The sequence below is a fragment of the Ruditapes philippinarum genome, unplaced genomic scaffold, assembly GCF_026571515.1.
Source record: "Ruditapes philippinarum isolate M1 unplaced genomic scaffold, ASM2657151v2 ctg614_1_1_1_1, whole genome shotgun sequence".
Classification (NCBI taxonomy): Eukaryota; Metazoa; Mollusca; class Bivalvia; order Venerida; family Veneridae; genus Ruditapes; species Ruditapes philippinarum.
In genome coordinates, this window is record NW_026855959.1 from 224,060 (window position 1) to 236,921 (window position 12,862).

At 33.4% G+C, this 12,862-nt stretch overlaps 1 protein-coding gene across 1 annotated transcript in view; it reads right to left on the reverse strand.

The window, feature by feature from the left end:
* LOC132744950 (uncharacterized) overlaps window positions 1–12,861 on the reverse strand; it is a 78,946-nt gene extending 66,085 nt beyond the window's left edge. Inside the window, exons 1-3 of the mRNA XM_060733742.1 lie at window positions 12,854–12,861; window positions 5,113–5,297; window positions 2,785–2,924 (exon numbers count right to left, since the gene is read on the reverse strand). Of these exons, the coding sequence (XP_060589725.1) occupies window positions 2,785–2,924; window positions 5,113–5,143 (171 nt within the window). The 5' untranslated portion in view covers window positions 5,144–5,297; window positions 12,854–12,861. The remainder of the gene's footprint in view (window positions 1–2,784; window positions 2,925–5,112; window positions 5,298–12,853) is intronic.
* Between the last annotated feature and the right edge of the window lies 1 nt (window position 12,862).

Sequence of the window (12,862 nt, forward strand, 5' to 3'; positions counted from 1 at the left end):
TTCTTCAAAGCTCATATAAAACTTTTAGCATAACTGTAAAGTTCAAATAGGACTTTAATTGCTTTACTGTAAAGCTCATAAATATTTGGTCTTTCTAGCTTTACTGTAAAGCTCATTAATATATTTAGGCTTTCTAGCCTGTAGTGAAAGCTCAGGTAAAGTCAGGCATGAACAGACACAAGAGAGATCAACCAATCTTCCATTCACTAACGAGATTTCACCCTAAAAAACTCTTAAGTTGTAAATAGGACAAATCTGACATTAAGGTTTACAGCCCAACAATAATATACATGAATCTCACATTGGATTAAATTGTACATTTACTACATGTTTTAAAATTTGATAATTGTAGGGTTTTTATTAACTTACTGCATACCTTATTAATTTGTAAAATTAATAGTGTACAAATGATATGGGAACAGAGAACTATCTAGTATAAATACAGTTGTCAATACAACTTTTTGGTTATTTTCATCTTTTAAAAAACAATTACCTTTATCTTTAAATAATTTCCATCAGTTCCTTTCACTCTCACAAAAGTGTCCCCAAAAACAAATAACAAGATTATTTGTAATTTTTTTTCCATTTGTATACATTTTTTAACTAGAACTATCGCTGAATGCGATTCATACCCCAACCAATGTCCTTGACAGAAGACGACTTGGAAAGGTGGTTACGGAAATAACTTTAGTGGCACAAATACAAATACATAAAAAGAAAGTCTCTCTTGTGAAAAAAGACAAATTGTACAGGTAAAAGTATAAATATATATTGTCAAATCATGTTCGAAACAGTTACAAATAAACTTTCATTTTCCCAATGTACTAAAACAAACAAAAGCAGTGAAGTTAAGAAAATAGCATTCTTAAGTGAAAATGTAGTTAAGAGTGGAGAAACTTTGCATACTGAGCTTAGTTGTGACCCTTCATATATTACATAGTCGTATGTGAATTATCTGTTCTAGTTTTAGAAACATTTAAGTTTTAAAGGTTATAACAGAACATTTTCTAAGCCTAGAAAGGGCATAACTTGTGTCATAATTCAATGGAATTATAGGATATTCGTCATCTGAGTTTGCTTGTAACCATTCATATAAATTTTAAGTTTCAAGTAAATACCTGTTCTGGTTTAAGAAATATTATAATAAATAAATTTAAAGACATAAAAATGGACTAAACTTAAAATACAATATAAAGTTATACCCCTTCCCACTTTTTTTAGTCGTGAAACTTGACCTGTATATCTTACTTGCGACACTTCGTATATTTAAAGTTTCAAATGATTATCTAGTTTTAGAAATATTCAAGTACATGTTAAAATTTCAGAACATTTTCTAAGTTAATGTTTGGCCTTAAAGTGAGGCATTGACCTTAAATGGGCACAAGGGTAAAATGAGTTCTGCACATTGCCTTGTTAGGGTGAACATTTGAGTCCAATTTGAAGAATATGCTTCAATTAGTATAAAATTTATAGAGCTGACACGACATATTGTCTAGTATTAATTGTTTGTAAATTTAAAGACTTACAAGAGCCATGTCCACATGGCCATTCCCCGCCGAATGTGTTTGCTCATTGGAAGAATGTATATGTAGTAGAGCAAAATAATTCCAATTGAAGAGGTATTTTGGTAATAAAAACTGATGGCTGAAGTGATTACATATTTGAAACCTATGTGAATACTGATGGCTGAAAATAACAAAGGGCAATAACTCAAAAATGATAGAGGGTAGAGCTATCATTCTTGTGCACTGCACTTCTCCTCAATGAGATCCACCCACCTATGAAGTTTCAAGTTGATACCTTAAGTACTTTTTGAGATAAGCTCAAATGTCGGATGAAAGGACGGACGGACGGAAGGACGGACGGAGACTATTTCTAAAAGGCGGCGGGGGATAAAAAAAGGGCATAACTTTGTCAAAATGCAAAAAAAAATAGTAATGAAAGTTGACCTGCATATCTTACTTGTAACACCTTATACATCTTTTCAAGTTTCAAGCAAATACCTGAGCTAGTTTCAGAAATATTCAAGTACATGTTAAAACTTAAGAACATTTTCTAAGTCAATCTTTGACCTTTAACTGTGACATTGACCTTAAGCCGGCACAATGGTAGCATGGGTTCTGCACATACTCTTGTTGATGTGAATATTTCAGTAAAAGTTTGAAGAAAATTCTTCCATTAGTATAGGATTTATAGAGCGAACACGACATTTTGTCTAATATTTGATTGTATGTAAATTTTAGGACTTAAAATGGGGCATAACTTTGTCAAAATGCAATACTAAGTTATGAAACTTGACCCGCATATCTTAATTGTGACACTTCATATATATTTTAAATTTCAAGCAAATACCTTTTCTAGTTTCAGAATACATTTTAAAATTCAAGAATATTTTCTAAGTCAATTTTTGACCTTCAAGTGTTACCTTCACCTTAAGCCGGCAAAAGGGTAACATGGGTTCTGCACATTACCTTGTAGAGGTGATTATTTGAGCCAAGATTGAAGAAAAACTTTCAATTAGTGTAGACACGACATATTGTCTAATATTTGATTGTTTGATATTCGTCCTTCAATTGAGACCTTAACCTTGAGCTGACACATGAACAAAATGGGTTCTGCACATTCCCGTGTTGAGGTGAACACTTGAGCAAAGTTTGAAGAAAATCCTTCAATTGGTATAGGATTTATAGAGCGTACACGATAACAGAGACGGACCGACCGACGCGGCAAAGCGAATCCACATTTTGTGGTGGGGGTGTAACAGAAACATAAAATACTAACTACCTGTACAACACTTTTCTGCCAGCCAAACTGCCACTGGGGAACACTATATGGAACATCTTTACATTCTAATTTGAAGTATTTTGAAACATCCACCTCTAAATCTGTTGTTGACACCCCTGTTCCTTTGAACGCATTGGCAACTGAACAAAAATAGAAATTAAATATGATTTTATTTTACAACATGTACTGAGAAAACTACAAATTGACAGAAAATTGCATTTGTGAACGAAAGGGTCATGATGGCCCTAAATTGTTCACCGGAGTCAGAATACTTGTTTATTTGTTGTTGTTTTTTTTAAAGATTTGATTTTGTTTTTATTTTAACTATATGCATATCAAGAAAATTAATCACATCCTTGACGTGGCGATCTTTGACCCAAGGCTTTTTTTAGACAATAATTTGTAACAGAATTACCAACGTCCCCCGCCTCAGGGAAGTTTTATATGAAGCATAAAATGGTGATATTTTTCAAAAGATTGAGGTATGGATCTCAAAAATATGATCAATGCTAGATCTGCAAATGCAACAATAAATTTATTAAAGAAATAAAATGAAACATGGAATTTAAAAATCTGTCATGCTTAGCTTTGACCTCTAAATGTGACCTTGACCTTGGAGGTAGGGGTGCAGGTGTTGTGCATGACATATCGTCTTATTATTGTAACTATTTGTGCCAAGTATTTTCAAAATCCCTTGAACTATGAAGAAGTTATAGATAGGTTACAAAATATACCCTATAACAGACTATGTTAATCTTTGACCACTAAGTGTGACCTTGGAGGATGGGACCCATGTTTTGCGCCTGACATATCGTCTTATTATTGTGATTATTTGTGCCAAATATTTTTAAAATCCCTTGATATATGTAGACGTTATGGACAGGACACAAAATATATCATGTAACAGATTCTGTTAACCTTTGACCTCTAAATGTGACATTGACCTTAGAGAAAGGGGGTGCAGGTGCTGCCTTGATATATTGTCTTATTATTGTGACTATTTGTGCCAAGTTATTTTAAAATTCCTTGAAATATAAAGAAGTTCTAGATCGGACACAAAATATACCCAATAACAGACTATGTTAATTTTTTACCTCTAAGTGTGACCTTGGAGGTAGGGATGCACGTGTTGTGCTTGACACATCGTCTTTTTATAGTGACTATTTGTGCCAAGTATTTTTAAACTCCTTTGATCTATGAAATAGTTAAACAGACTATGTTAATCTTTGACCTCAAAGTGTGACCTTGACCTTAGAGGAAGGTGACCGGTTTTGCCCATGACACATTGCCTTATTATTGTGAACAATTGTGGCAAGTATTTACAAAATCCCTTCAAAATTAAGAAAGTTATGGACCGGACACGATATATATACCCCCAAAAAGACAATGTTGACATTGAATGTGCATCGAAGCAGAATGTGCCTGTACAAGTAAGGATGGTACTGATCACTCTTGTAAAGTTTAAAGTTGAAATTTCATCAGAAGTTTGGCCTGTGAAGGGCGGAAACGATTTTTCTATTTTTAGCTCTGGCGGCCATTTTGTGCAGCGAAGCACATCGTGCCAGTGATGTGCGCAGCTAGGGATAGAATTGATCACTCCTGTATAGTTTGGTTGAAATCCCACCAGTAGTTTGACCTGTGAAGGCCGGACAAGATTTTTCTATTTTTTGCTCTGGCGACCATTTTATGAAGCGAATTGGAACGTGCCGGTAATGTGCACAACTAAGGATAGTACTGATCACTCCTGGGAAGTTTGGTTCAAATCCCACCAGTAGTTTGACCTGTGAAGGGCGGACAAGAGTTTTCTTTTTTTTTAGCTCTGGCCGCCATTTTGTGCAGCAAAGTGGGGCGAGTCGGTGATGTACCCAACTAGGATGGTACTGTTCACTCCTGTAAAGTTTGGATAAAAATCACCTGTATTTTGACCTGTAATGCCGGACAAGATATTAATGTTTTTTTAGCTCTGGTGGCCATTTTGTGCAGGGGAATGTGCCGGTAATGTGCTCAACTAGGGATGGTACTGATCACTCCTGTAAAGTTTGGTTGAAATCACGCCAGTAGTTTCACCTGTGAAGGGCGGACAAGCTTAATGCGGACGGACGGACAGACAGAGAAGGCAAAAACAATATGTCTCAGAATATTTTTGGGAGACATAAAAATATAACCAGATGCTATCATGAACAGAGATACCAAAGTCCTAAATAAATAAAATAGCCTAGCTGTCAAGCTAAAAATAGTGAATAAGAACTTTGCAAATAATTGAAAATCACTATTTATCATAGAGTAAGATAAAAAGAAACTTGTGTTCAGGTGAGCAATGAGACCAACCTGTGGCTATGATTTTCAGGATTGGTGTCATAGCGGTACCATATTGATTGGTGGCAAAACATTGATAATCTCCTGTGTGTAATTCACCAAATAGAGGCCCTGTTGTAAGTGTCCCGGTATCTTTGTCAAATGCAACTACTCGATCATCCGAAACAATTTCTGTCCCATTCACAGTCCAATAATATCTAAAACAGAAAAAAAACATAATGAGATTCGATAATATTGTCACGATCGAGACACGAGACGTTGTTGTCTGCGCTGAATTTATATTATACTCGGTTATAACGCCTTATGCAATATGACACAATCTGCGCACGTGCTATTACTGACTTAGTCGAATAAATACTAATTAAAGATTGTCAGGATTTTGACACATGACGCTGCTGACAACGTTGATTATATTTGTTTGTTTGATTGATTGATTGATTGATTGATTGGGTTTTACGTCAATGTTGGGATTCGAACCCACAGCGTTGAGGGGGAAGTTGTGTGAAGTCAACGACCGTCACCACTCGACCACGGACGTCCCAAGTTGAATATATACTGGGTTATATTAAACTATACCTATTATTTATAGTAAAACATCACAAAGGAGAAAGTCGTTGTTACGTTTATAACTTTTAATGAAGCATTGAGCTCAACAATTATAGATCAACAGTTTAAAATGAAATATTTCTAACACATTAAATCAATTCCTAAAGTTCTTCACAGATTGATAATAAAATCATGCAATTCACACAAGAGAAAATCGATTGATAATGTTATCATGCAATTCATACAAGAAAAGTTTATTCATTGTTATATAATACCAAATGTACTTGTTATTTCACGGCGTCTCAACGCCGTGATATTGTGATGGGTAGTTTTCGGTAGCATGGGCAAAAGTCACGTGACAAAATTCCTTTCGATTTCTACAGCCGACATTTTATTGGCTTTTTACGCAATCATTGTACAGCCCATTTCCGTGAAAAGTTACATAGAAACATTTTCCTTTCAAATCATATACATTACAGTATTTTTATCAACACGCAAAATATCAGCGTGATATATTTACACAATTTCGCAAATCCTTTCGACACACTTGAGAAGTTTGAATACTAAAACCCGGATTTCGAATATCGTTGTGGTCTACATTGATGCCGTACATGTATCCATTCGTTCATTCATTTATGTATTTTCAAAATTTTCCTACAAGAAGAAAGTTCACCTGCCAATTATTATAAGGATAGGTAATGGACTGTTATAAACGATTATCCTATTAATTTTATATATTACGTTTATCTGTTGCACAGAAAGGTTGTTTTTTAGAAGGTGTACCAGTATCCGGATGTTGAAAGCTATCCGATTTTCTGCAAAAACTGCTGTAACATGGCCATTTATTTTTTTTATGAATACTTTACCATGAATTTGCATGGCTTAATAAAACTGAGCCTGCAACATTTCTTAATTTTGATGTTTGGGGTGTTCTTTTGGGTTTCAGGTTTTCTCTATTTTAAGGGGAAGTAACTCATGTTTACTAAATTATCTGTTCTTTTCTGTCTATCTTAGGTTGAAGTTAGGTATTACTTTCTATTTTTGTTTCATAAATTTACCAGTTGTAAGGTATTAATCAAAAGCATAGAGGCCATGATGAGTGAATATTGATATATAGTTTTTTACTGGCTTTATATACCTTAGACCAGATTTTTCTAGTTTGTTCATTTAGCACATATACTATAGGTATTCTGCTAGAGGAATATTCTAATCAATATGTGAAATTATTATTTTCTATGTGTTTGTATGTAAATTGCTCATAAAATAACCTTTGGTAAAAATGAAAAGGTAGAATATTTAAGCTATACATATGGGTGCTCATTTTAAACACTTGATATATATACTGTTTTATAGTAAAGTCTAATGAGGGACAGTATTTGTTACTGTAAGAGATATGCATTTAATCTTTAGAAACTCACACAACTTAATCTTTATTATATAATTTTTATTGAGATTTTTTTTCACTTTTATACTATACAATATCATGTACATTATAGTTTTCTTTCTACAAGATTATGAATTCCACCCAAACACCAATGTTAATAGGATGTTATATTTATTTTTAATGGAACCTGAGAATTATTTATGTAATGTTCATACAAGTGTATCATAGTATATGGATATAATGTGTATTTCTGTATTTAAAGACTTACAGTTATGATGGATGAGACTTGCATTTAAATTTATAAATGATAATACATGATCAGTTCTCTGATCAGTCTACAGGTTAAAGATGTTTATACCCAGTGTTAGCTGGCTAATAATAGTATCTAAAACAGAGTTTATATATTATAGTTTTCTTTCTACTAGATTTTGAATTCCATCCATTAGTACCAATGTTAATGTTAGGATTTCATATTTATTTAATAGAAACTGGGAATTATTAATGTTATGTGCATACATGTAATTTTTTATCTTAGTATATTGATATGATGAGATTTATAATATTTCTGAATTTAAAGAGTTACAGTTATGTCATTATTATTAAAGGGATGAGACTTTCATTTAAAGTTATAAATGATAATATATGTATTGATTGAAAATGTCCTGAATCTTGGATCCAGCAATATAATTGATAAAGTCTCAAAACAAATCATATTCTGAATAGTTACATTCTATTTTTTTTTCTAACATGTGCATAGTTTGAAATGGACAGCTTCTGCTTTATCTATTTGTAATGGAGGGACACCGGTCTCAATCTCCAGGTCTCCTGAGTCAACCCGACAACATACTTTTCATAGAGTAGATTGTTACTTGCCCTTGAATAAATTTGTACACTAAATTTATTGTGGGTGATTTAATGTGCCACATGAAAACCAACAAAGTACAAAAAGTAACCAGGCGCCAGATGAAAACATGAAAATACAATCTACCACGAAGTGGTTCGTTGGTTGCATAATTTTCATGTTTTCGCCCGGTGCCCTCAATGATGCAAAATACAAATCAGTCTTCATAAATTTTCTTATCATAGAAAAAAGGTTAGTTTTTTATCTGTACAAAAAATAGATATTGTACATGCATTAGCACAGTTAAGTTCACTTTTAAATTGACCTGTTATAAATAATGGCACAACCAATAACTGTCTAAGCCCTTTTTAGTAAAAATAATTATACAATGGTATATAAATTGTTATCTTAATTAAGACTATACTATATGAGTATGTAAGGGTTTTTTTTTCTTATTTATTAATTAAGAATTATTTATCTGTTAATTTGAAAATCTAAATATCTGTCATGGTTTAGAACTGTTCACTATTTAGGGGAGAAAATGTGTAAGTGGCCAGATAGCTCAGTACATTATTCTGTGGGTCACAGGTTTGAGTTATGGTGAAGCTGAAAGTTTTTATCATCCTGTGACTGCATATAACCATGAGTTTAATTCACTATGCTCTGTTAACATCAGAAATTCAAGGACATTAATCAATGTAGTGAAGAAATATGTTGTGGTTTAGAACTGTCTCATTATTTAAGAGAAAATGTGTAGCCGGCCAGATAGCTCAGTTGGCCTTCTGAAAGTCATGTGTTCGAGTCATGGTCAGGCAGTTTCAGTCAGGGTTTAGAAGTGGGTTTGCGACTGGCACATGTTTTATTCATTTAATAAAGTGCATTTAATTTGAAATGGACAAAGGCAGAATTGCATGATACTGTTAGATCTACAAAAGCATTTGATACAGTTGATCACACTATACTGCACATGAAGAAGTTCTTTTTCTTCTTCTTAATGGAACTTCAAGCATCTGCCATATGTAATGACATTCTTACATGGTTCAAGTTTTATCTCTGATAGCAGCTGGTTGATGTGGCTGGTACTCCTTCTACTTCTGCTCTGAGTACCTATGGTGTCCCCCTGATGTTCATTTTAGGTCCTCTTTTATGTCTAAAATATGTCAATGACATGTCTGCAACCCTAAGCAATACTAAGCTTTATTATATGCACAGGTACAAGTATCAGACCTGGGAAGAAAAAATATGATAAGATTTTCGTCCAGGTTCGATACTCGTGCATGTGATTATATGATGATGACTCGGGTATCCTTGTATCTGGTAAAATAAATCTTAAGATTGGTTAATTGACTATAAATTGTCTTTGCATCTTGGCAAGACAGTGTCTATTCTTTTTGGTTTAAGTTTCAACTTAAACTGGGCCTAGCCTCCAGGTCACATGAAATGGTACAGCTATAAAGTACACATCTTTTGTTAAGTATTTAGGTCAAATTCTTTTGGCGTCGCCCTTTGATGCTTTGCATCAATGCTTTTCTTGTTGTCTTTTTTTGAATAATTTCATTTTCTTGTGCAATAAAACATTTTTTCCCTAAAATGAGACTTCGTTTTCCATATGCGTTTCACAGTAAGCATTTACCATACCAGGTTGTACAATAACTTAATTTGGTCCGTAAATCAGTCTTTCACACAAAGTCTTCTGAACTTCATTCAGAATTCATGTCTCATTATTGTGAGCAAAATTCTGAGTTTCCTTTAGCTATAAGCTGGAAAATGTTTAATTATCCCCGCCGAAAAGGCGGTTGGGGATATAAAATTAGTCTCCGTCCGTCCGCCTGTCCTTCCTTCAGTCTGTCCTTCCGTCCTCATTTTAGTCCGGACCATAATTTAAAAAGTATTTGAGGTATCAACTTGAAACTTCATAGGTAGATAAATCATATTTAGGAGAAGTGCAGTGCACAACAATGATGATTCTACCCTACATAATTTTGTTCAGTTATTGCCCTTTGTTATTTTTCAAGCTCAATTTTTGTCCAGAGCATAACTCAAAAAGCCTTTAAGATGGATAGATCTCACTCAGGAGGTGTGCAGTGCAAAAAAGTGATAACTCTACCCCTTCATAGTTTTTGAGTAATTGCCCGTTGTAATTTTGCATACTTTATTTTCCACCTGAGTGGAGCATAACTAAAAAAATCTTTGAGATGTCAACATGAACTTCATCGGTGGATTGATCTTATTGAGGAGGAATGTTGTGCAAAAGAATGATACCTGTACTGATTATAATTTTTTAGTTATCGACATTTGTTATTTTTCATACTTTTTGTCCGGAGCATATCTCAAAAAGTGTTAGAGGTAGATCTTACTCAGGAGGTGATAACTCTACCCTTCATACATTTTTTGAGTTATTGCCCTTTGTTATTTTTCATACTAAATTTTTCACCTGAGTGGAGCATATCTCAAAAAGTGTTTGAGGTAACACCTTGAAACTTCATAGGTGGATAGACCTCATTGAGGAGAAGTGCTGCACACAAGAGTGATAACCGAGCGTGCATTATTTTTCAGTCGTTGCCCATTGTTATTTTTCATACTAAATTTTTGTCCAGAGTATAACTACAAAAGCCTTTGAGATATCAACATGAAACTTCATATATAGATAGATCTCACTCAGGAGGTGTTCAGTGCATAAGGGTGATAACTCTACCCTTCATAATTTTTGAGTTATTGCCCTTTTTTATTTTTCATACTAAATTTTTCACCTGAGTGGAGCATATCTCTAAAAAAGCTTTTGAAATGTCAATATGAAACTTCATAGGTGGATATATCTTATTAAGGAGGAATGTTCACAAGAATGTTACCCTTTATAATTTTTGAGTTATTGACATTTGTTATTTTTCATACTTTTTGTCCGGAGCTTATCTCAAAAGTGTAAGAGGGAATAACTTGGATAGATCTCATTGAGGAGGATTGCAGCACGCAAGAATGATAACCTACTGTGCATTGTTTTTCAGTTATTGCCCTTTGTTATTTTTCATACTTAATTTTTGTCCCAGAGTATAACTACAAAGGCCTTTGAGATATAACATGAACCATCATAGGTGGATAGATCTTACTCAGGAGGTGATAACTCTACCCTTCATATTTTTGAGTTATTGCCCTTTGTTATTTTTCATACTAAATTTTTCACCTGAGTGGAGCATATTTCTAAAAAAGCTTGTGAAAAGTCAACATGAAACTTCATAGGTGGATAAATCTTATTAAGGAGGAATGTTGTGCACAAAAATGATAACTTTACCCATTATAATTTTTAAGTTATAGCCCTCTGTTATGATAACTTTACCCATTATAATTTTTGAGTTATAGCCCTCTGTTATTTTTCATACTTTTTGTCCGGAGCTTATTTCAAAAATTGTTAGAGGTTACAACTTCATAACTACAAAAGCCATTGAAATATCAACATGAAACTTCATAGGTAGATAGATCTCACTCTGGAGGTGTGCAGTGCAAAAGAGTGATGACTCTATCCTTCATAGTTTTTGAGTAATTGCCCTTTGTACTTTTTCATACTTAATTTTTCACCTGAGTGGAGCATAACTCAAAAGTACGTCTTTGAGATGTCAACATGAAACTTCATTGGTGTATTGATCTTATTGAGGAGGAATGTTGTGCGCAAGAATGATACCCTTTATAATTTTTGAGTTATTGCCCTTTGTTATTTTTCAAACTTTTTGTCCGGAGCTTATCTCAAACAGTGTTAGAGGTATTAACGTGAAACTTCATAGATGGATAAATCTCATTGAGGAGGAGTGCAGCACACACCTACCGTGCATTATTTTTCAGGTATTGCCCTTTGTTACTTTTCATACTTAATTTCGTCCAGAGCATAACTACAAAAGCCTTTGAGATATCAACATGAAACTTCATATGTGGATAGATCTCACTCAAGAGGTATGCAGTACACAAGAATGATAAATTATTCTGCTCTACTACATATGCATGGCTCTTGTAACAAGTTACATTACAATATTTAAAAACCTTCTTAACAAGTTAACCTGTGAATTAAACTTAATGCTATTTGGAGATACCTTAACATTATATTATAACTGTTTTTTGTATTTTTTCTTTTTTTCGCCGTGACAATCACATTGCTGCATTTCCCAGCAATTTTTTACTTGTTTAATATAACTAGTTGCTTTGCATCAGAAATATCACTTAAAACTTGTGTTAACAATTCTTAATAATTGTTGCCTTAAAGCTTAAATAATTCACATTTGCTTTCCTAATTGTCATTTTGGCGCAATAGTTGACCGTGACAAAAATAGCAGAAATAATTATCACTAACAATTATAAAATATGTATAAATATTTGTTATAAATGAAACAGCTTATCAAAACTCAAAGTGAATAAAAATGCCCATCCAGATTTAAAGAGGATCTCCACAAGCATGTTCAGGCTAAAATAGTAAATAAGCTACTTGTTAGAGTGTATGTTTTGTCATTCTAATGCGAAAAATGCTTCATCTTGTGTTTTATAGCTGGTTTTATCGCCAAACATGTTTGTCAAAAATTAATGAAATGTACTTATATGTCAAAGTGTCAGTCTCAAAGTAAGTATGCATAACATTAACTTGTAGGGCTCTTCAATATATGTACATGAACGTTTTCAAAGTTCCAGATTTTAGTACCATATTTTTTGCCTGCCACAGCGTCAAATTTCCCAATCTTGATGGTATGGCTTATCTTCCTAAAACACTGTAAGAACAAAAGCTGTTGGTAGGACAATGTGCTCGACTTTTCTCAATGCTTGATAGTAAAACAAAAACCTGGATAATGTCAAATTTTCTGAAATTAAATAAACTCAATAATTCTGTCATCTAGTTATGAACTTTGAACAGTGGCCTATTATGCTCTCTAGCAAGTGTTTGAAGTTTCAAAACGCAGCATCATAACATAATTTTTCTGTTACAGTTAGATTGACAAAACTATACTTACTTTGCCTGA